This window comes from Mesocricetus auratus, unplaced genomic scaffold, assembly GCF_017639785.1.
Source record: "Mesocricetus auratus isolate SY011 unplaced genomic scaffold, BCM_Maur_2.0 Super-Scaffold_100025, whole genome shotgun sequence".
Classification (NCBI taxonomy): domain Eukaryota; kingdom Metazoa; phylum Chordata; class Mammalia; order Rodentia; family Cricetidae; genus Mesocricetus; species Mesocricetus auratus.
This window is the reverse complement of record NW_024429206.1, coordinates 20,172,633-20,192,500: the sequence shown is the minus strand read 5'-3', so window position 1 is coordinate 20,192,500 and position 19,868 is coordinate 20,172,633. Positions and strand designations below refer to the sequence as shown.

Genomic DNA, 19,868 nt, shown 5'->3' with positions numbered 1-19,868 from the left:
GGCTGGGGTTACACAGTGAATCCAAGCCAGCCTAGGCTACAGAGGGAGACTCTCTCTCTCTCTCTCTCTCTCTCTCTCTCTCTCTCTCTCTCTCTCTCTCTCTCTCTCTCTCTCTCTCTCTCCCTCCCTCCCTCCCCCTCTTTTTTTTGTTTTAGTTTTTCCAAACAGGGTTTCTCTATATAGCCTCAGCTGTCTTGGAACTCACTCTGTAGTCCAGGCTACCCTCAAACCCATAGAGATTCTTCTGCTTCTGCCTCCCAACTTCGGGGATCTAAGGTGTGTGACACTATGCCCAGCTTTCTTTCTTTCTTTTTTTTTTAATATTTTATTTATTTATTGTGTATACAGTCTTCTGCCTGCATGCCAGCGGAGGACACCAGATCTCATTCAAGGTGGTTGTGAGCCACCATGTGGTTACCAGGAATTGAACTCAGGACCTCTGGAAGAACACTCAGTGCTCTTAACCACTGAGCCATCTCTCCAGCCCCTATGCCCAGCTTTCTGAGAATAATTTTTTAGGGCTTCAAGATGGCTGAGCAGATAAACATGCTTGCCTCTTTTCCAGAGAATGTGAGTTTAGTTCCCAGTATGCACATCTGGCAGCTCACAAACATCTGTTACTCCTTATATGTCATGTTGTAGGTGACTGGTCTAAACTGGGTCCAGAACAGCAATTGGCCCCCACTACTGTAGGGGACTCAGACCCTCCGCATCTTTTCAAGCGCCAGTGTAGGGCAGGGCAGGAAGATGAGTGAGTGGTCTTGGCATACACATACCCTTCAAGCCCCCTCGGGCCGCAAACTCCCACTCTTCTTCGGTGGGCAAGCGCTTCCCCCGCCATGCGCAGTAAGCGCCAGCATCGTTCCAGCTCACGTGAACCACCGGAAGCTCCAGTTTCTCTCGGATGCCAGAACCGGGCCCTGCAGGCTGACAGGGTGAAGTGAGACAGGCATCCGGGATCTAGGGAAAGGCTGGAAAAGGCTTGGCTTGGGGTGACTCGGTTCAGCTTTTACACTAGGTAGAGGAAGGACATTGGGAAAGATGGCTCGGTGACAGCTGGGCGGTGGTGGCACATGCCTTTAATCCCAGCACTCGGGAGGCAGAGGCAAGTGGATCTCTGTGAGTTCGAGACCACGCCTGGTCTACCGAGAGAGTTCTAGGACAGGCCCCGAAACAATACAGAGAAACCCTGTCTCGAAAAACAAAAACGAAAACAAAACAAAAAAAGATGGCTCGGTGAGTTAGAAACACAGAAGAGACAAGGAGAACAGTGGTTGCACACACCTGTCATTCCAGCACTCAGGAGGTTGAGGAGAGAGGAACTGGGCTACAGAGTGAGATGCCATGAGAGAAGGGAGGAGGGAGACAAAAAGATTCTTCAGTAAAGAGAGCAGCAGGAAACGTGGAACAGAATCAGAGCAGAGGGAACAGGGTTACTCCTGCAATGTCCTAGTCACTCCCTAAGACAGCATCCCCGTCCGGGTGCGGTGGCGAGCCTTGACTCCCAGCACTCAGAGGAAGAGACAGGCAGATCTGAGTTCGAGGCCAGTCTGATCTACAGAGCCTGTCCAGGTCAGCCATGGTTACACAGTGAGACCCTGTGTCAAAAACAAGTCAGATAAAAGCACCCCGGTACTCCTGGTGTTTTTAGGGACTGGGGGATTCAGGGAGGCGAAATTTCCAGAATGAAACTGCAGTAGAAGAACATGAGGCAAAGGAACCAATACTCACCTGCCTCCAAAATGCCTTTTGCACTGGTTGCCACCAGAGAACTGACTGCAAAGACAAAATCAATATGAGGATGGGTGAGACAGTCTGACCCAGCAGAGGGCCCTTCTGTTTGGTTTTTTTTTTTTTTTTTTTTGTTTTGTTTTGTTTTGTTTTTCGAGACAGGGTTTCTCTGTGGCTTTGGAGGCTGTCCTGGAACTAGCTCTTGTAGACCAGGCTGGCCTCGAACTCACAGAGATCCGCCTGCCTCTGCCTCCCAAGTGCTGGGATTAAAGGCGTGCGCCACCAACGCCCGGGCCCTTCTGGACTGGAGATGAAACACAGACTGGGCTGAGGATAGAATCTTTTTTTGTTTTGGGGGGCAGGTTTCATTATGTAGCCTTGGATGGCCTGGAACTGGCTGGCACTCACTACGTAGATCAGGCTGGCCACAAACTCGGGGACACTGAGTCTGGAATTGAATGTATGCTCAACAACACCTGGATATGGATGGAATCTATTTCAAATGATACTCTGGGGTTAGGGAGCTGGAGAGACGACTCAGAGGTTAAGAGTACTTACTGGCTGCTCTTCCAGAAGACCTGAGTTCAATTCCCAGCAACCACATGGTGGCTCACAACCATCTGTAATGAGATCTGGTGCCCTTTTCTGGGCAGAACACTGTATACATAATAAATAAATAAATCTTTAAAAAAGCATACTCGGGTTGGGCATGTAGCTCAGCTGACAAAGTGCTCGCCCAGCATGCATGAAGTCCTGGGTTTGGGCACCAGCAGCACATAAACCCAGCACAACAGCACACACCTGTAATCTCAGTGCTGAGGAGGCAGAGGCAAGAGGACCCAGTGTTTAAGGTCACCTTTGCTTATAGTGCGAGACTGGGTTATGTAACGAGTCTCAAAATAGTAGAGTGATGCTGGACATGGTGGTACACGCCCATAATCCAGCACTTAGGAGGCAGAGGCAGGAGGACCTCTGTGAGTTCAAGACAAACCTGGTCTACATCGTGAGCTCCAGGCCAAGTTCCAGGGTCTACATCGTGAGACAATGTCTTAAAACAAACAGACACCCCCCAACAACAACAACAACAACAACAAAGTAGGAGGATATCTTTTTCCAGCTTCCGTCCTCCCCCATGCCCCCAGTACTGGGGACTGAACCTACAGCTTTGAACATGACAGTAGGCAAGCCCTCTGCCACTGAGCTACACTTAGCCCCCTTTTAAAGAGTCCATTTGAGACAGGGTCTTCCTGAACTGCTCAGGCTGGCACTGGCCTTGCTACCCTGCCTCAGCCTCCCAAGGACCTGGGCTTCCAGGCATTCATCACCAGGCCTGGCGGTTACCATCCTGGTTGCTGAGGTTAACCTAACCAAGCACTGTATATTCTCTCTGGCTTCCACTCGCGTCCCAAGTCTGATCCTCCATGACACCCCAGGGGACCCCCCCTCAGATGACTGCCCAGGTTCCCCTCCTCCCCCGTCTCCCCATCCAGGCTCTCTCACCGGCATCTGATTTGCTTGATTTCTAAGCTCTGGGGAGACAAAATCCTCGAAGACGAAGCTCCACCCGAATGTCTCAGCCTCAGTCCGGTACTTTTTCTCCCGGACAAACTCCCTGGGAAGAGAGCATTCACTTGGCTCAGTGGCTAGGGTTCCACACCCATCCATCCCTACCATCCCCTGCCCCAGGAAGCCTTGTGTCCAGTCCTGAAAGAATTTTCACAAGCTCCTACAAAGCAGATGCAGTCACTACGAACATCAGAGATAAAAGATAAAAAACAATCTTGGTCAAGTGTGTTTGCCAGTCTGGTTTTGGGGCTTGTGAGCCCTTTTTTACAAAAAGAATTACCCTGCCAAGCTCCTTTAAATTTGTGTGTTTGTGCAACACTAAGATTATTCTTTGTTTCTAACACACCTGACCAGATTTTCTACAAAATTAGAATATGCATTAGTAAAAAAAAAATCCTGCTGCTGGGCGTTGGTGGCACACGCCTTTAATCCCAGCACTCGGGAAGCAGAGGCAGGTGGATCACTGTGAGTTCGAGACCAGCCTGGTTTGCAAGAGCTAGTTCCAGGACAGCCTCCAAAGCCACAGAGAAACCCTGTCTTGAAACAACCATAAATATAAATAAATAAGTACTGAGACGATATCTTTTATGATTTGTAAGATAACTTTTCTTCTTTTTAAACTTTATTTTTATTTTATGTGCATTGGTGTTTTGCCATGGGTGTTGGGTTCCCTGGAACTGGAATTACAGACAGTTGTGAGCTGCCATGTGGGTGCTGGGAATTGAACCCAGGTCCTCTAGAAGAGCAGTCAGTGTTCTTAACCACTGAGTCATCTCTCCAGCCTGTAGGATACTTTCATATTTAGCACCTTTTCTTTCTTTTTTTCATTTTTGGAAACAGGGTTTCACTGTGTTGTGTGGCCCTGGCTGTCCTGGAACTCACTCTGTAGACCAGGCTGAACTCAAACTCAGAAGTCCACCTGCCTCTGCCTCCTGAGTGCTGGGACCAAAGGTGTGCGCCACTGTAGTGTGAATCCAGCCACCACCACTCCGCTTTCTAATTAACATCTTACAGCTATATCTTGTATCAAGGTTTTTTTTTTTTTTAATTTTTGAGACAGGAATATTAAGAGTGAAGATTAGAATTAGATAAGGTAAGAAAGAACCTTTATCCCCCCACAAAGACAGCTGACCAGATAAGGGGGAGCTCTTGAATCCCAGACTGATGGCTGAGAGTCCAACAGGGGACTGATCCAGACTCCATGAATGTAGTGTCAGTGAGGAGGCCACAGAAATCACTGGGGCCTTGGGCAGTAGATCAGTGTTCACGAATGATTTTTGGGAGCCCATTCCAAATGGAGGGATGCTCTCTCAGCCTGGACACATGGGGAAGGGCCTAGGTCCTTCCCTGGATGAAATGACAGACTTTGGAGATCCCCCAAGGAGGGCCTCACCCTCTATGGGGAATGATGTGGGGACTGGGTGAGGGCCTGGGGGAGGCTGGTGGAGGGACAAGGGAGGAGGAGTGAGAGAGGGAGCTGGGATTGACATGTGGAGCATTCATGTTTCTAATTTAAATAAAACATATATGGAGAAAAAAAAAACCTTTATCCCCCAACACCACCCCCCCCCAAAAAAAAACCCTTGAAATACCTGAACTCTTTATTGGTGACTGGAAATACATCAATGGCAAAGGATTTTACTGTCACTTCCCGGGCAGGCCCTTCACCATCTCTGCCATCAGGAGCATCTGTCCCCATCAAAAATCGCCCGCCTGGCAGCTGCACCATGGCAGGTGCCTGGGCATTTCCTGCAGAACAGGACAGGTAGGAGTAATGCATGCAAATATATGTCCATAAAATACCACTTACCTCATCATTTTTTTTAAAGTTTATTATTGTTGTTGAGACAGTCTTACTCTACAGACCTGGCTCATCTGAAACTCACTATATAGACTGGGTTGACCCAGAACTCACAGAGTTTCATTTGTTCCTGCTTCCTTAGTGTTTAGACTCAAGGTGTGTACCAACATGTCCAGCTCCCTCCCCCCATGGGTTTCTCTGTATTGCTATGGAGACTGTCCTGGAACTCGTTCTGTAGACCAGGCTGGCCTTGAACTCACAGAGATCTGCCTATCTCTGCCTCCCAAGTGCTGGGATTACATGTGTGAGATTCAGGCCAGCCTGGTCTACATAGTGAGAATCTGTTTTAAAACAAACAAAATAAAACCCAGGCCACTTTTTTGTGCCTATAATCCCAACTCTAAGAAACCTGTGGCAGATAATCACAAGCTCAAGTCTAGTTTGGGCTATATAGCCAAGACGTTTAAACAAATCCCGCCTAAACAAGGCCTTGAGCTGTAGATCATCCGAGACCATGCTTGCCCAGGTGGCTCTCTATTCGAAGTCAGCCTGCTCTACATGCAGAGCTCCAGGCTAGACAAGGCGACATAGTTACTCTGCCTCAAAGATAAAGCAGGTTGCTAGAGAGACCGCTCAGCATGTAAGAGCACCTGTTGCTCTTGCAAGCACCCCATGTTCAGTTCCCAGCACCCATTCCATGGTTTCTGTGTTTCTTCAGTTCCAAAGATCCTACCACTTTCTTCTGACCACCGTGGGCACCAGGCACACTCGTGGTGCACAAACATACATAGAGGCCGAAGCACTCATACACATAAAACATTCAATCCGAATCGGGCGGTGGTGGCTCTCGCCTGTAATCCAGCACCCGTGAGGCAGAGGAAGGCCAAGCTCTGTGAGTTTGAAGCCATCCTGTTCTACAGAGTGAGTTCCAGGACAGTCAGAGCTGTTACAGAGAGGAAACCCTGACTCGTAAAAACAAAATAAAATGTTCAATTCAAAAAGTATCTAGAGATAAACGATATACTTAAACAGACGATATTGTCAGTTAGTTGTAAGGGGTAAAATGACATCGAATTTTTGTGTATGTGACTTTGTGATCTTGAGCTTTTAAAGCTAATTCTCTACAAATAAAAGCTATGTATCACACATGAGTACACCGGCTCAAGATGGGGAAGTGGGATAGAGAGAACAGGAAAACCAGCTTGCTGCACTCATCGGCCTGGGCAGGGCTGCGTACTAGTACTAGAAGAAACCCTGCTTTTAAAACCCGAAGTGTGCAGTCTCGTGGTGGTCAGCCCCAACAAGCCTCCCGAGATCCCGCAAAAAACCTCCGACGCGGGGGCAGTCCTTTTTTGAGTGCTCAGGGATAGGGGAAACAGACACAGGGCCACACACTGACCTAGCTGAAGTCTGGGACTGGATAGGATCCACAGCAGAGACAAGACAGGGAGCGAGGAACCCATGCTGGAGTCAGGACTCAACACGCATGCGTCAGCTCAGAGCCGGTCACCCGACTGTCTTCCTCGCGCCTGCGCACTTGCTTGATGGTAAGCCAACCTCATCTTTTTGACCAATGGCAGAGCTGTTGGGAGACTCAGGAGGCACTTCATGGGCGCCCGCCTGTAGGGACCTCCCACGAATTCAAACACTGGGTTACATGCCTACTTACACTGGAACTCATTTATTCCGAAAGTTTTGTACACGTGATGTAAGTAGCGTGCATACTCAGTGCCAGAATTGCAGCTGGTTAAGAGCAGCGCTGGGGGCTGGAGAGATGGCTCAGAGATTAAGAGCACTGACTGCTGCTCTTCCAGAGGTCTTGAGTTCAATTCCCAGCAACCACATGATGGCTGACAACCATCTACAATTCAATCTGGTGTATATGTAATAAATAAAATCTTTATAAAAAAAAGGGGAAAGTGTTTTAAAAAAAAAAAAAAGAGCAGCACTGGCCGGGAGTTGGTGGCGCACGCCTTTAATCCCAGCACTTGGGAGGCAGAGGCAGGCGGATCTCTGTGAGTTCGAGGCCAGCCTGGTCTACAAGAGCTAGTTCCAGGACAGCCTCCAAAGCCACAGAGAAACCCTGTCTCGAAAAACCAAAAAAAACAGCGCTGGCCGGCTGCTGGGAACTCAACTCCTGCCTTTCTGCATGAACAGTAAGCACTTCTACTAAACACCTATCTACCCACCCACATGACATTCTTTATTCAGTTGAACTGTGTATGTAACACAAGACCACAAATTTCAACTTTTTATTGCACTCACTGTAGAATACTGAGGACTCCCCCCCCAACACTCCACTTGGGGAAGATGTCATGATCCTACATACATAAACAAATACATGGAAACCAGGAATACCTAAGGTGAGAAAGATGACAACTAAGCTTGTTGGTAGGCACGATGTAAAAATTTAAAGTTTGGAAATAGCCTAAAAATACTGTGTTTCACTGAAGTCCTTATTCTTTTAACTGTTGTGCTCTCATTTCCCCAGCCTCCATCTGATAACCTCGTTAGTTTCTCCAGGGAAGCATTTTTTTAGCAGTTATTTCAAGAGTGTGAATGAGCAGTACACTTTTAAGTATTTATTAGAGACACCATGAAAACCATAAATTACCCAGATGTGTTTTGCACTTGCAAGAATCCTACGTGTTTAACAGGGAGTTAGCTGTCTAATTTAAAATACAAACATGAGGGAAAAAATTCTTTTGAGCTCAAGGGTCTCCTGTAGCCTGTGTGGGACAGAACTTCTGAACCCTTTTTCCACAGTTCTAGGCTTACAGACAAGCACCACCATGCTGTTAAGAAAAAAAACCATCACAATTTTTTGAAGAACATTTAAGGAACAAGGTAGACAACACGTTCATCTTAATATGTAATTTTTTGTGTTGCTGTAGCTAAAACATGTTCAGTGGATTAAAAAGGACTCTCTTTATGAGCATAAGCATACACTCAGCGCAGCTTTTTTTTCAGTATTATAATTTGAATAGATGCAAATGTCTTGTTCCTTTTCTTCAACCGGGAAGAGGAAATTCTTTTCCAAATCATTTGGACAAAAACGACCATTTCTCCACACCATTCTGTAGTACTACAGATGCAGTGACAAGGGGCTTCCTCAGCCTTTCAGAGAGGACATTCCCGCTCTCATGATCTCGTCAACCAGGAGAATGTTGGTGGCAATCACAGTACTGGAAGGGAAAGGAAGACAGCTCAGAACTAACATGATTTCAGCTTGTCCAACTAGACAACAAGAGCCAGCCCAAGTTTCCACTCACCAGGAGTGAAGCAGCTGCTTCTTCACACAGTAGTTATCCCACACACCCCTCTCTGCCGCTACCATTGGCTCCCCTGAAAAATAAACAAACACCACACCTTGAAATCACACCATTATCAGATGGCCCTTTCTTTTTAATTTCTTATTTTATATGGTCTTTTAACTGCATGTATGTCTGTTTGAGGGTATCAGACACCCCAGAACTGAAGTATAAGACCATGTGGTAGTCTAGAACTGGAACCCAGATCCTCTGGAAAAGTAGCCAGTGCTCTTAACCATCTTTCTCCAGCCACATCAAATGCCTCTTTCAAGAAATCATCCTATTTATGAACAAACCCTGCCAATGCTAGAACAGAAGACAAGGACCAATTTGGACTACTTTAGACAGCGCAGTCAAAGACAACCTCAAATCTTTAAAAATATAAAGCAACAGTACTGGTTATCATTGACTACTCATCCATGAGTAACTAGCAGTCCTCCAGTCACTGCTCCTTTCCAGAATTGTGGCCGTGTGGTTCATCTTGTTTCAGAGTCATCATATAGCACTAGCTGCTTGGCAAGTGTTTGGACACCCTCTGTCCTGGACACATTACTGTTGACTCTCCTCCTTCCAGAAATCTCTTTTTTTAAAGGTTTATTTATTTATTATGCATATAGTATTCTGCCTGCCTGTATGTCTGAAAAGAGGGCACCAGATCTCATTATAGATGGTTGTGAGCCACTGTGTGGTTGCTGGGAATTGAACTCGGGACCGTTGGAAGAACAGTCAGTCAGTGCTCTTAACTTCTGAGCCATCTTTCCAGCCCCCAGAAATCTCTTCTATCAACTCAGTGAGAGTATGGACAATAGGCCTTCTGCTTTATACTGTCCATTTGTGTTATAGGGGCTAAAAAGCAGGGATACAATTATGCTGCTAGCTTTACTTCACCATTTAAAACATCCATGCCTGAATGAATCTCCATGTAGTTAGTCCAGTCAGGTGTCACATTAACTTAGAAGGACAGCACTGACACCAAACCAGAGAAGCACAGCAAGATCCCCCACTCGTTTTCACTTTGCCCAGCTTCACGCCATCTAATCTAGCTCTACCCACAAAGAAGGTACACTCTTACCTGTGTTCAAGTCCACACCAACAAGTTGACCCGATTCTGAATGTTCAGCTTGAACTTTAACTAATGTTTCCTGAAGGTCAAAACCAGAGTTCTGTGCAAGAACCTAGCAAACAAATTTAATTCTTTAAGAGACGAACTGAAAAGTGAATGTGAAACCTACAGTATTTAAAAAAAAAATTGGGGGTGGTGGTTTGCATGCATTGAGATAGAACCATTTATTATTCATGTTCTCTTCCAGAGAATAGACATGTGTTGTTGACTGACTCTAATACCCACCCCCCACACTCAAAAAGCACTGGTCATAAGCCCTCACCCTTATGGAGTACCTCACAGAGAATGACAAGTCCATTAGTTTTACTAAGTGAAAAAAGCAAGTTCATCCTTGAGCAACCCATACAGGCAATGGTTTACTGGGCTGGTGCCACACAGCTGTTATCTGTCCACCTTGCCTCTTGCCTTGCTATATACGGCTGCTAGTCTTCACTTTGTGACCGACCTCCATACTGCCCCCCCATTCTCTTCTGTATAGCTGAGGAGATTTACAGCTTGCCTATCCTGGGGTGTGGTAGGGTGGGTGTTCTAAATTTTACCCACCCAGGACTGAGGGAGACTATCTTGTTACAAACGATCACCCTGCCTCTGCCTCACAGGTGCCAAGACTAAAGGCATGTGCCACCCTGCCTGGGTTGACATAGTTTTGGAAAGGCTGTCAGCAAGGAAAATGAAGGTAAATATTCAAACCTTGGGAATAATGAGCAAGGCATCTGCAAATGCCTGGACTCCAAGCTGAGCCCTGCCTTTCACGCTGGGCTTGTATTTAATCAGAGCTTCAGCCATTGCCACTTCTATTGCACCAGCGCCTGGGACAATACAGCCTGTGGACAGGGAAGAAGTCACAGAGAAAGAAACAAAACTCAGCAAATACAAAATAAAATTTCAGAACATTATTTAACTTCTTATGAATTCACTAGGCCTGTGATTAGTTATAGGCATTTATATGTTACAGTACTAGAGATGGAAATGTGGGTCTCACATGCTAGGCAGGTGTCTTACCAACAGCAACACCCCAACACAGACTTGCCCCTTGAACAACAATATAAGCAACCACAACGAAGAACAAAATGTTCCAATCGGTAGCTCAAGAGCCACCAGCTTCAATCGCTCATTTGTACTCACTTTTAGTAATGATACACCATAAAAAACAGCATACCAATCATTTTAAAAGGAAGACTTTACTTTTGCATGGTGTCTGGCTGTGTAAATTACAGACTAAAGAACACAGTATTCAGCCATGCCTTTAAGACTAACAAGAATACAAGTCCAGTATAGTGTGGCGCTTACCATCATCAATAGCGTTCTTGACAGCCCTCAAGCCATCTCTTATCGCATCCTTGATTTGAGTCAGTGTGTGCTTGTTCGGTCCTTTAACCAGTAATGTGACAGAACGGGGATTGTTACATTTCTCAATAAAGGTGAATTTCTCTTCGCCCTGGGAGAAGAGAATTATTGTCAAAACAGGTTACCCCCGGGACATGGTAATGCATACCCATATCCCTGAACTTGAAAGACAGAGGCTGTGAGTTCTTACACACCCAAGGATATATAGTAAAACCTTTTTTTTTCTGGTTTTTTTGAGAAAGGGCTTTTCTGTGTAGCTTTGGAGCCTATCCTGGCACTCGCTTTGTAGACTAGGCTGGCCTTGAACTCAGAGATTCGCCTGCCTCTGACTTCCGAGTGCTAGGATGTGCGCCACCAACCTACACTGGGCGTTGGTGGCACACGCCTTTAATCCCAGTACTCAGAAGGCAGAGAGATCTCTGTGTTCAAGACCAGCCTGGTCTACAAGAACTAGTTCCACGACAGCTTCCAAAGTGCCACAGAAAAACCCTGTCTCGAACCCCCCCCCCAAAAACCCAAAACACCAAAACAAAAACTCGTAACACAGTATCATCCAAGGAGTATAGGGAGAGGTATGCGAAAAGTAGTGTAATAGGAAACAGCCATCATCCCATTAAAGAAAAATTTAAAAGGGGGGGGGTAATCAGGTACAAAAGAAATTAAAAACTTAAAGTCAACTCATATTACACATAAATAAAGCACGAAGATGCACAAGGAAGCCGGGCGTTGGTGGCTCACGCCTTTAATCCCAGCACTCGGGAGGCAGAGACAGGCGGATCTCTGTGAGTTTGAGACCAGCCTGGACTACCAAGCGAGTTCCAGGACAGCCTCCAAAGCCACAGAGAAACCCTGCCTCGGAAAAAAAAAAAAAAATGATGCACAAGGAAGTCTTTTTTTTGGGAGGGGGGGGTTGGAGTGCTGGGATTAAAGGTGTGAGCCACTACCACCCTGGCTATAAGGAAGCCATTTTTTAAAAATGGTGGAACCACTATCAAATTGCCCAAGTCCAGTAAATAACCCTCACACAAACAACCTGGAATAAACTTAGTGAAAGCCCTATACAGCAGGGCAGTGGTGACAAATGCCTTTAATCCCAACACTAAAGCGGCAAGACAGGAGGATGTCTGAATTCGAGGCCAGCCGGGTCTACAGAGCAAGTTCCAGGACAGCCAAGGTGACACAGGGAAACTGTCCTTTTTTTCATTTTTGTTTCTAAAGACAGTGGTTCTCTGTGTAGCTTAGGAGCATGCCCTAGAAGTCACTCTGTAGACCAGGCTGGCCAGGAAACCCTGTCTCGAGAAACCACACAGGCCAGCCCAGACAATATAGCAATACCCTGTCTCAAAATAAATACATAAAATTTAATCCCAGCACTCAGGAGACAGAGGTAGGTGGGCCTCTAAGTTTGAGGCCATCTTTGCTGACAGAGTCGTAGGACAGCCAGAGCTGCTACAGAGAAACCCTGTCTCAAAAATCAAACAAAAACTTGTTAAAAACATGTGAGTTTGAAATTTCCTATTCAACCACTGCTAAACAAAATACTATTGTTTTTAGGAGAACACACTTACCAGCGTATACTCATAGACAAGACCTGCATGTCCCAAACAGTCAGGATTCAGGTCATCTAAGGAATTTAGAGCTATACCACCACAAGCAAGCGTCAGCCTGTAACAGTGAAGCACATTATGTGAAAACTTAGTAAGCCATGCTGGTTATGCTCAATAAGACAACAATCTTTAGGAAGGTGGTTTTCAGAATGACATGATCAAAGTTTTGGTTTTTTTCTGAGATAGGGTTTCTTTGTGTAACAGTCCTGGCTGGGCTAAACTAGCAGAGATCCACCTGCCTCCTGAGTACTGGAACTAAAAGGTGTGCGTCACCACTCACGTGGGTGATAGGAATTGAGACCAGGTCTGCCTGAAGGACAACCAGTGCTCTTAACCACTTCCTCCAGCCCATGATGAAACTGCATTTTTATGTATTTATTTAGGTTTTCCAGGACAGGATTTCTCTGTGTAACAGCCCTGGCTGTCCTGGAGGTAGTGTATCTTAAACCAAAGCTCTTGCCATTCATCATAAATCAGTTGGTAACCGAGCTTCAATTCTCCACTTAAACCTCCTCGCCAAGGCCATCACAATACAAGGAAACGAACAGTTTCTGTGTGGGAATATTTCTTAGGAATCTCCTCTCCTCAATTTTGAATGTTCAGTTGAGGTATGTATTCAGGCTGACATGCTGCCTCCTTGCCCCAAGTGACAGCATTACAGGTTTGCATGCACTCATACCTTAACACACTATTCTCCTGATGTTGCCTCTAGACTAGGGACCCTGCACTTTTGAAGAGGTTAAAATACAAGCTGGCCCTATTGGTACTTATCTATAATGGAGTACTTGGGAAGCTGAGGAACAATGAAGTTAAATGCTAAATTTGGGGGCCTGTTATAGGACCTCAAGCTAAAGATTAAGCCCTTCAACCTAGGATCAACATGTTAGGAGAGAACTGACTCCATCGGACTTACACCTACGTGCTGTGGCATACACAAGCCTGAACTCATACCCAGCAAAGGGTTAAAAAGGCAGATTTTAGCTTGCCAAAATAGAGAATATTTGTAAAAGCAAAATATGCTTTATGTAGGCCAATTTTTTTCTAAAGGAAACAAAACTACACTATTTGGAAAGAGCAACCAGTAATAGGGATGGAAACAAAAGGAGCAAGGGGCTGGGCATTCGTGACACACGCCTCTTATCCCAGCACTCAGGAGGCAGAGGCAGGTGGAACTATAGAGGTCAAGGCCAGCCTGGTCAACAGAGAAGGAGTGCCAGGACAGCCTCCAAAGCTACCCAGAGAAACTCCATCGAGGAAAAAAAAGAGAGAGAGCAACAGGGGAAAGTGTGTGAAAATGATCAAAGCATATAAAAACATCAATTTTGTTCAGCTAATATGCCCAATAAAATGGAAAAACAAGCAGAAGAACAAAAGGAAGAATCCTAAGTCCCTTGCAAATCGTGAAGTTGGCCCCACTCACCTCTCCATGTTTCTCCTCTTGGCCCTGCGCAGAGCCACAATGCCTTCTTTTGCAAGGGCATCCAAGGAAAAGGGATCAATCCCCTGAATAAAATACAAAACATTTTCAGTAGCCTTCACCTTGAAAACAAACAAGACTAGTTCAAAACTTTAAATTCTTACCTTTTGGTTAACAACAACAAATCCTTTATCTGAATCACCACAGACTTTCTTCTTCAGTTCTACTATCTTTTTAACTCTATCTTCAATGAATTTTCTTTCAGCCTTTACTAGTTTTTCTCGCTCTTCTGCACTCTTGTAAAAAAACCCAGAATTCACTTCTCTAAAAAAAAAAAGAAAAAGAAAAAGAAAGAAAGAAGCTTTAATCCCAGCACCAGGGTGGCAGAGGCAGGAGGATCTCTGTGAGTTCGAGGTCAGCCTGGTCTACAGGAGCTAGTTCTAGGACAGCCTCCAAAGCCACAGAGAAACCCTGTCTCGAAAAACCAAAAAAAGAGAAAAAAAAAAAAAAAAGTCACAGAAATGGGGAAGATTTCCATTTTTAGCTTAGTTGTAATGGCAGTCAGGGGACTGCATTAGGCTGGGCACATTCTAGTCCATGTGCTCTAAGACCAAGCTACATATAACCCAAGTCCCCATGCCAACATCCTACTACCCTGAGGGTTTGTTCTGTTACAAACTCACGTTTTCTCATATTCCAAGGACACGTTGCATGTGAGGATGTAGGCATTTTCTACTCTTTTCTTCATATCAGGATGCCGTGCTCCATGATCCAAAACAAGCCCTCTGATTAAGCTATAAAAACAGGCAAATTGATACTACCCCTATTTATATATACCAGACAGGAGTGACACACACTAATAAAATAAGAACAATTAACTGGTACATCGATAATTTTCATACAAGTCCACCAATTCCAAAAACAGTTTGAAAACTTCAGTTATTTTTAAGGCCAGATGTGAAAAAAGGCAATGCTCTAAGTAAGATACAAGACAAGCGCCCACACAAAAATAACAACCTTCAGCCAGGCAGTGGTGGCGCACGCCTTTAATCCCAGCACTCGGGAGGCAGAGGCAGGCAGATCTCTGTAAGTTCGAGGCCAGGCTGGACCGACAGCCTCCAAAACAAACAAAAACAAAAAACAAAAAAACCCAAAACAAAAAAAAACCCCTTCTTCTACCTTAGGAAAAACTACAGCTTGTATAACCAGTAGGCTATGAAACTGTGATTACTTTAATTCCCTTCAAGAAACATTTTAAAACTGGAATCTTTAATTAACCAGCAGCCTTCCCATTATGCAGTATAGTCAAGCACATAAATAAATGCTCACTAATATTCACGTTTTACAATTACACTGACCACAAACACAGCACAGTGCTCCCTCATTTCAGCAATGCATACCACTTAGAATAAATATCACAGCCAGTAACTAATCTAATATGAACTTGTCTCAGGCTAGGGAGAAGCTCTGCTGTAGAAAAAAAATCCCAAAACATTCTGTCACCTACCTTGTATCAGTTTCAGATTTATGTTTCATCTCCATGATCTCAACCATGAAGAGGTCAATGGGTTCATCTGCTTTCTTAATAGCCAAAATGGAGTCCACTACGGCCTATTAGATAACCATTAAATTAATTTTGAGAAGCTGAAACACTTTTATAATAAATTTCTAATTTACTCAGAACTAGCAGACAAATTTGAAAGTCTCAAAAACAAAGTGTTAGAGAATTATTAATTACCCTGATTAAACCATGACACATACCAAATTACCAGTTCCCATAAGAGGGGGACCACCTTTGACTACAGGGTTTCCAAAAACTCAGTCTACACTTCATAATCCTTCTATGAAAGTTTCAATCATTCTTGTAAAACCTGGCTGGCCTGGTAACAATTTATTCTTCACACCCTGAAGACAGATTAGTTTATTACTGCCTAGGGAAAACCCATAACCCCTCACTTTTCACAGCATTCCTGTGAAGACCCTATGCATGCAACACCTTTAAGAACAGATGTTTATGGAAGATTTGCCCTGTGCATTGCACCACAAACCTCTGTTAAGACATCCGCAAGTTCAGCATGAACTTTAGTTCGAAGAGATGTTCTGGCCACATCGATGAGTGTTTCTCTGTCCATCTCTTTGCTTACTTTGACTTGTTCCAAAAACTGGAGTGCTTTTTCCTTTGCAGCTTCAAAACCTTCAGTTATTATCCTGGGATGAAGACCCTATAACCAAAACAGTTACAAAACCACTGCCAACGTTTGCATCATCAGCAAGATGCAACAATTCACTAAGTTCAGTAACATCCTTGGGTGTCCATACTTACTTAAGCTAACATGATGTGCTGATTTTCTGAATACATTTAAAAGGACACAGTACTCCTTTCAATGCAGAGGAAAAGAACAGACTTTACTCTAGCACAGAGTCAAGGCCAAGGGAACTACAGACAAAGCACACTTGGGTGTTCACTGTGCAAACCAGAATACCAAACCCAAAACTAGTTTCTCAAATTCTGCTGTCAGAAAATGCTTATCCTGTCTGCAAGTAATCTCAACTAATTCACATTATTTTGAAATATTATTAAAAAAAAAAAAAAAAGCTCAGAGACTAGGCCAGGTGAGGAGCAGATTCAGCCAAAGCTCTGTGAGCTTGAGATAAGTCTGTTAAACACAAATAGATAATCATTTATATATAGTTGGCTTTTTCTTCATAAACAAAGATAAAGACAAGCACAGGCTCCCAGATTTAGCAGCTTGACCTCAGAGTTTGTGGTGTGCTGTCAGGCAGTATCATATCAATTCGGACCAAGAGCCCACCAAACATACCACAGAAACAATTTTATCACTGTGCGTACCTCGGAAATGTAGAGGTCTGCCTGTTTTAGCAGCTCCCCAATGATAAGGACATTGGATGTAGTACCATCACCAGTTATGTCATCCTGGGCTGTAGCTACTTTTGCTATTAAAGAGGCGGTTGGGTGTTGAATTTGCTGAAAGTAGAAAAAGAACCGTTTAAATGACTTAAACCATTAGCTAAGGTTCCTTTTAAAGCCATCTACATAAAGTGTCCAGCTTGGCTACATTTTGCTTGGATTTATAAGTCATTTTCTTTTCTGGGATTTAAACTGCTGGACTGAAAGTTCTGGTAAGCAAATGGGTGCCTGGACCAGTTTCATTTGACTCCTGGGACAAAAACAATAACTTACAAAAAATATAGTTAGCCAGGTGTGAATGTGTACAGTTTTAACCTGCAGCATTTAGGAGGCAGAAGCAGGTTATGTGATGTAAGAAAACATTCATTTCTCCAGTAATTGGGTAGAAAGATGAGGGTTGCTTTTTGTTTTCCCAGTTGCCCTGTTTTCGAGACAGGGTCTCACTTATGTAGCCCTGCCTGGCTTTGATTTTTGTCTTTGGTTTTTCAAGACAGGGTTTCTCTGTGTAACAGCACTGGCTGTCCTGGAAATTGCTTTGCAGACCAGGCTGGACTCGAACTCACAAAGAACCACCTGCCCCACCTCCGGAGTGCTGGGATTAAAGCATACCACCCCCACCCAGCCTTTGAAAAATAAAAAATGAAAAGCAGTCCCCTGCCCAAGCAGGGATTTAAATACATGTTGTCAGACTCAGAGTTCTCCACCCAAAACGCTATTTTCTACACTTCCGTTTGAAAGATATGAGCCACCTCAATAACGATCATGGCAAAACTAGCAGAAAGGTCAAACTTTTTTTTCGGCCTAGCACAGCAACCGCTTACCATTTCATGGAGCAGCACATTGCCATCTTTAGTAAGCTTGATGTCTCCAGCACCAGAAACAAGCCTGTCAAATGGGCAGAAAAACTGATAAGCAACAATGTGACGGTTTTCAATGGAAACCCCAACTAAGAATTCCATAAAGAAGCCAAAGGGAAGTGCGTATTTCTCTCTCTCTTCGAGACAAATGAAATCTCTGTAAGTTCGAGGCCACGCAGAGCAGATCAGTCAGACCCCAAATACATAATGAAAAGTCCCACAAAGGAAACAATGGGATATACGACATGAAAGCAAGCGGTTTTTTTTGGGGGGGGGACGCGGGTACAAGAAGGGTGAAAACGCCTAGGGAGTAAGAGTAACGTAAAATAAACGTTAATTTGCTAGCTATAACGTAGTAAAAATTAAACCCCATAAAATTTGGACCTTCCAACTACATCCTAGTAAGTTCGGGGGGGCAGAGGAGAGGTGCACTCGCCACCCTCTTCCTCCAAAGGAAGTGGCACCGCCTGGCAATCCCGAAAGGCGTGAACTGTGCGGTTTGGATGGGAGGCCGCACAGACATCGTAGAAAGCGAAGGCCTAGAGGCGGCGGCTCGAGTTTGCGGCCATGGGCCCGCCAGGCCCGCCCTCCCGCCATGCCGGTCTTACATCTTCATGGTGCCCTTAGGCCCCAAGTTGGTCCTCAGCACATCCTGCAGGCCCCGTGCTGCGCTGATGTTCACCGCCAACGCTGCCTGCGCCCGGGCCACCTCGGCTTTAGGGTTTAGGCTCTTCACCGCCGCCATGGCCGGCCTAGCTCAGGGAGAGGCCGAGAACAACGTGCTCTATGCGGGTCTTCTCGAAAAGTCTTACGCAGCTGGCCCGCCCCCGGCGTGCCCACAGGGCACCTCCATTGGACTACGGCTCCGCCGGTGCTCGCTGATTGGCTGGGACGGACGCTAGTCTCTCGAGGCTCCGCCCGCCACGCCCGGTTGCGGCGTCTTGGCGCATCCGGGAAACTTGTTCTCTGGCAATCGGCACTCCGAATCTTAAGGTTCCGTTTCCGTCGCCCGCACGTTGTTGCTGATCCGCGTCTTAAGGACCGAATCGTGGAGGTTGTGTGGCCTGCTGTGCAGCGAAGTCCTTTAGGTCGTGTGTGAAGGATGCTTCAGCCTCAGCACTCGTCTGGGTGTGACAGGAAGCAGAGGCATGGGCTTCGCTTTGCAGGGTGTCTGTAGCTACCGGACTCTGGGTTCCGGGAATGGCCCCCTCATCCTCTCGCGAGGTTTCCTAGACTGACTTTTATTGCTTCTTTTTTCCTTAAAAGTAGGAAAACAGAGAAAGGATGCTTCCCCGGTACCCTGGTGGTTTAAATCCGGGGAAGACAAGTATAATGCTGGGTAGAAATTTCTAGATGGCTTTAGGAGCGACGAGACTGGTGCTATGGCCGTTAAGGAGACTCAGTAGTCAGTCCATTTTCAGGGCCGAGGTCACTGAGGCAGATTTGTGGACCCAGGGTTTGGTTGGTTGGTTTTTGTTTTTTCGAGATAGGGTTTTTCTGTGTAGCCTTGGCTGTCCTGGAACTCGCTCCGTAGACCCGGCTAGCCTCGAATTTACAGAGATCTGCCTGCCTCTGCCTCCATAGTGCTGGGATTTAAGGCGTGCGCCGCCACCACCCGGCTTTTCAAATTTTTGTTTGTGAAACAAGGTCTCACTCTGGCCCCGGCTAAACTACTCACTGTTGTAGCCTGGACGGATAGCTAACTCGTAGCAATCCTGCTTTAACCTCCAAAGTGGTGTGATCTAGTATGCCTGCTAAAAACTCAGACTTAGTTGTACAGTGGTGCCCAGCCTTTGAAAGGACTCCTTTAACTGTTTAAAAATTAATAATTTGCGGGGCAGAGGTGGCGCATGCCTTTAATCGTAGCACTCGGGAGGCAGAGGCAAGCAGATCTCTGTTAGTTCGAGACCAGCCTGGTCTGCAAAAGCTATTTCCAGGACAGCCTCCAAAGCCACAGAGAAATCCTTTCTCGAAAAATCAAATAATAATAATAATTTAAAAAACTATTTCATGTGAAGGCATCAGATCCCCCGAAACTAGAGTTATATGCTGCCATGTGGGTACTGGGAATTTGACCCAGGTTCTCTATAAGAACAGCGTGTGTGTGTGTGTGTGTGTGTGTGTGTGTGTGTGGTCTTTTTGTTTTTGGAGAGCCTCCCGAGTGCTGGGATTAAAGGCG

General features: G+C 45.4%; 2 protein-coding genes and 2 non-coding genes across 4 annotated transcripts in view; all 4 read right to left on the bottom strand.

Moving 5' to 3' along the window:
• Sumf2 (sulfatase modifying factor 2) overlaps positions 1-6,623 on the bottom strand; it is a 12,446-nt gene extending 5,823 nt beyond the window's left edge. The window contains exons 1-5 of the mRNA XM_013120736.3: positions 6,498-6,623; positions 4,890-5,046; positions 3,232-3,343; positions 1,732-1,776; positions 777-927 (exon numbers count right to left, since the gene is read on the bottom strand). Of these exons, the coding sequence (XP_012976190.1) occupies positions 777-927; positions 1,732-1,776; positions 3,232-3,343; positions 4,890-5,046; positions 6,498-6,561 (529 nt within the window). The 5' untranslated portion in view covers positions 6,562-6,623. The remainder of the gene's footprint in view (positions 1-776; positions 928-1,731; positions 1,777-3,231; positions 3,344-4,889; positions 5,047-6,497) is intronic.
• Positions 6,624-7,665: 1,042 nt separating this feature from the next.
• Positions 7,666-18,837, bottom strand: Cct6a (chaperonin containing TCP1 subunit 6A). The gene is made up of 14 exons (XM_040731192.1): positions 18,298-18,837; positions 17,654-17,717; positions 16,755-16,889; positions 15,952-16,125; positions 15,411-15,514; positions 14,587-14,697; positions 14,068-14,227; positions 13,907-13,989; positions 12,448-12,544; positions 10,823-10,970; positions 10,223-10,356; positions 9,482-9,584; positions 8,371-8,443; positions 7,666-8,283 (listed from the first exon to the last, which is right to left on the bottom strand). The coding sequence occupies exons 1-14, from the start codon at positions 18,432-18,434 to the stop codon at positions 8,211-8,213; spliced, it is 1,596 nt and encodes a 531-aa protein (XP_040587126.1). The 5' UTR covers positions 18,435-18,837; the 3' UTR covers positions 7,666-8,210.
• Positions 10,646-10,776, bottom strand: LOC121134094. The gene has a single exon (XR_005871121.1). It is a non-coding gene; the product is annotated as a small nucleolar RNA SNORA15 (small nucleolar RNA).
• Positions 16,238-16,376, bottom strand: LOC121134096. The gene has a single exon (XR_005871123.1). It is a non-coding gene; the product is annotated as a small nucleolar RNA SNORA22 (small nucleolar RNA).
• Positions 18,838-19,868: the final 1,031 nt, after the last annotated feature.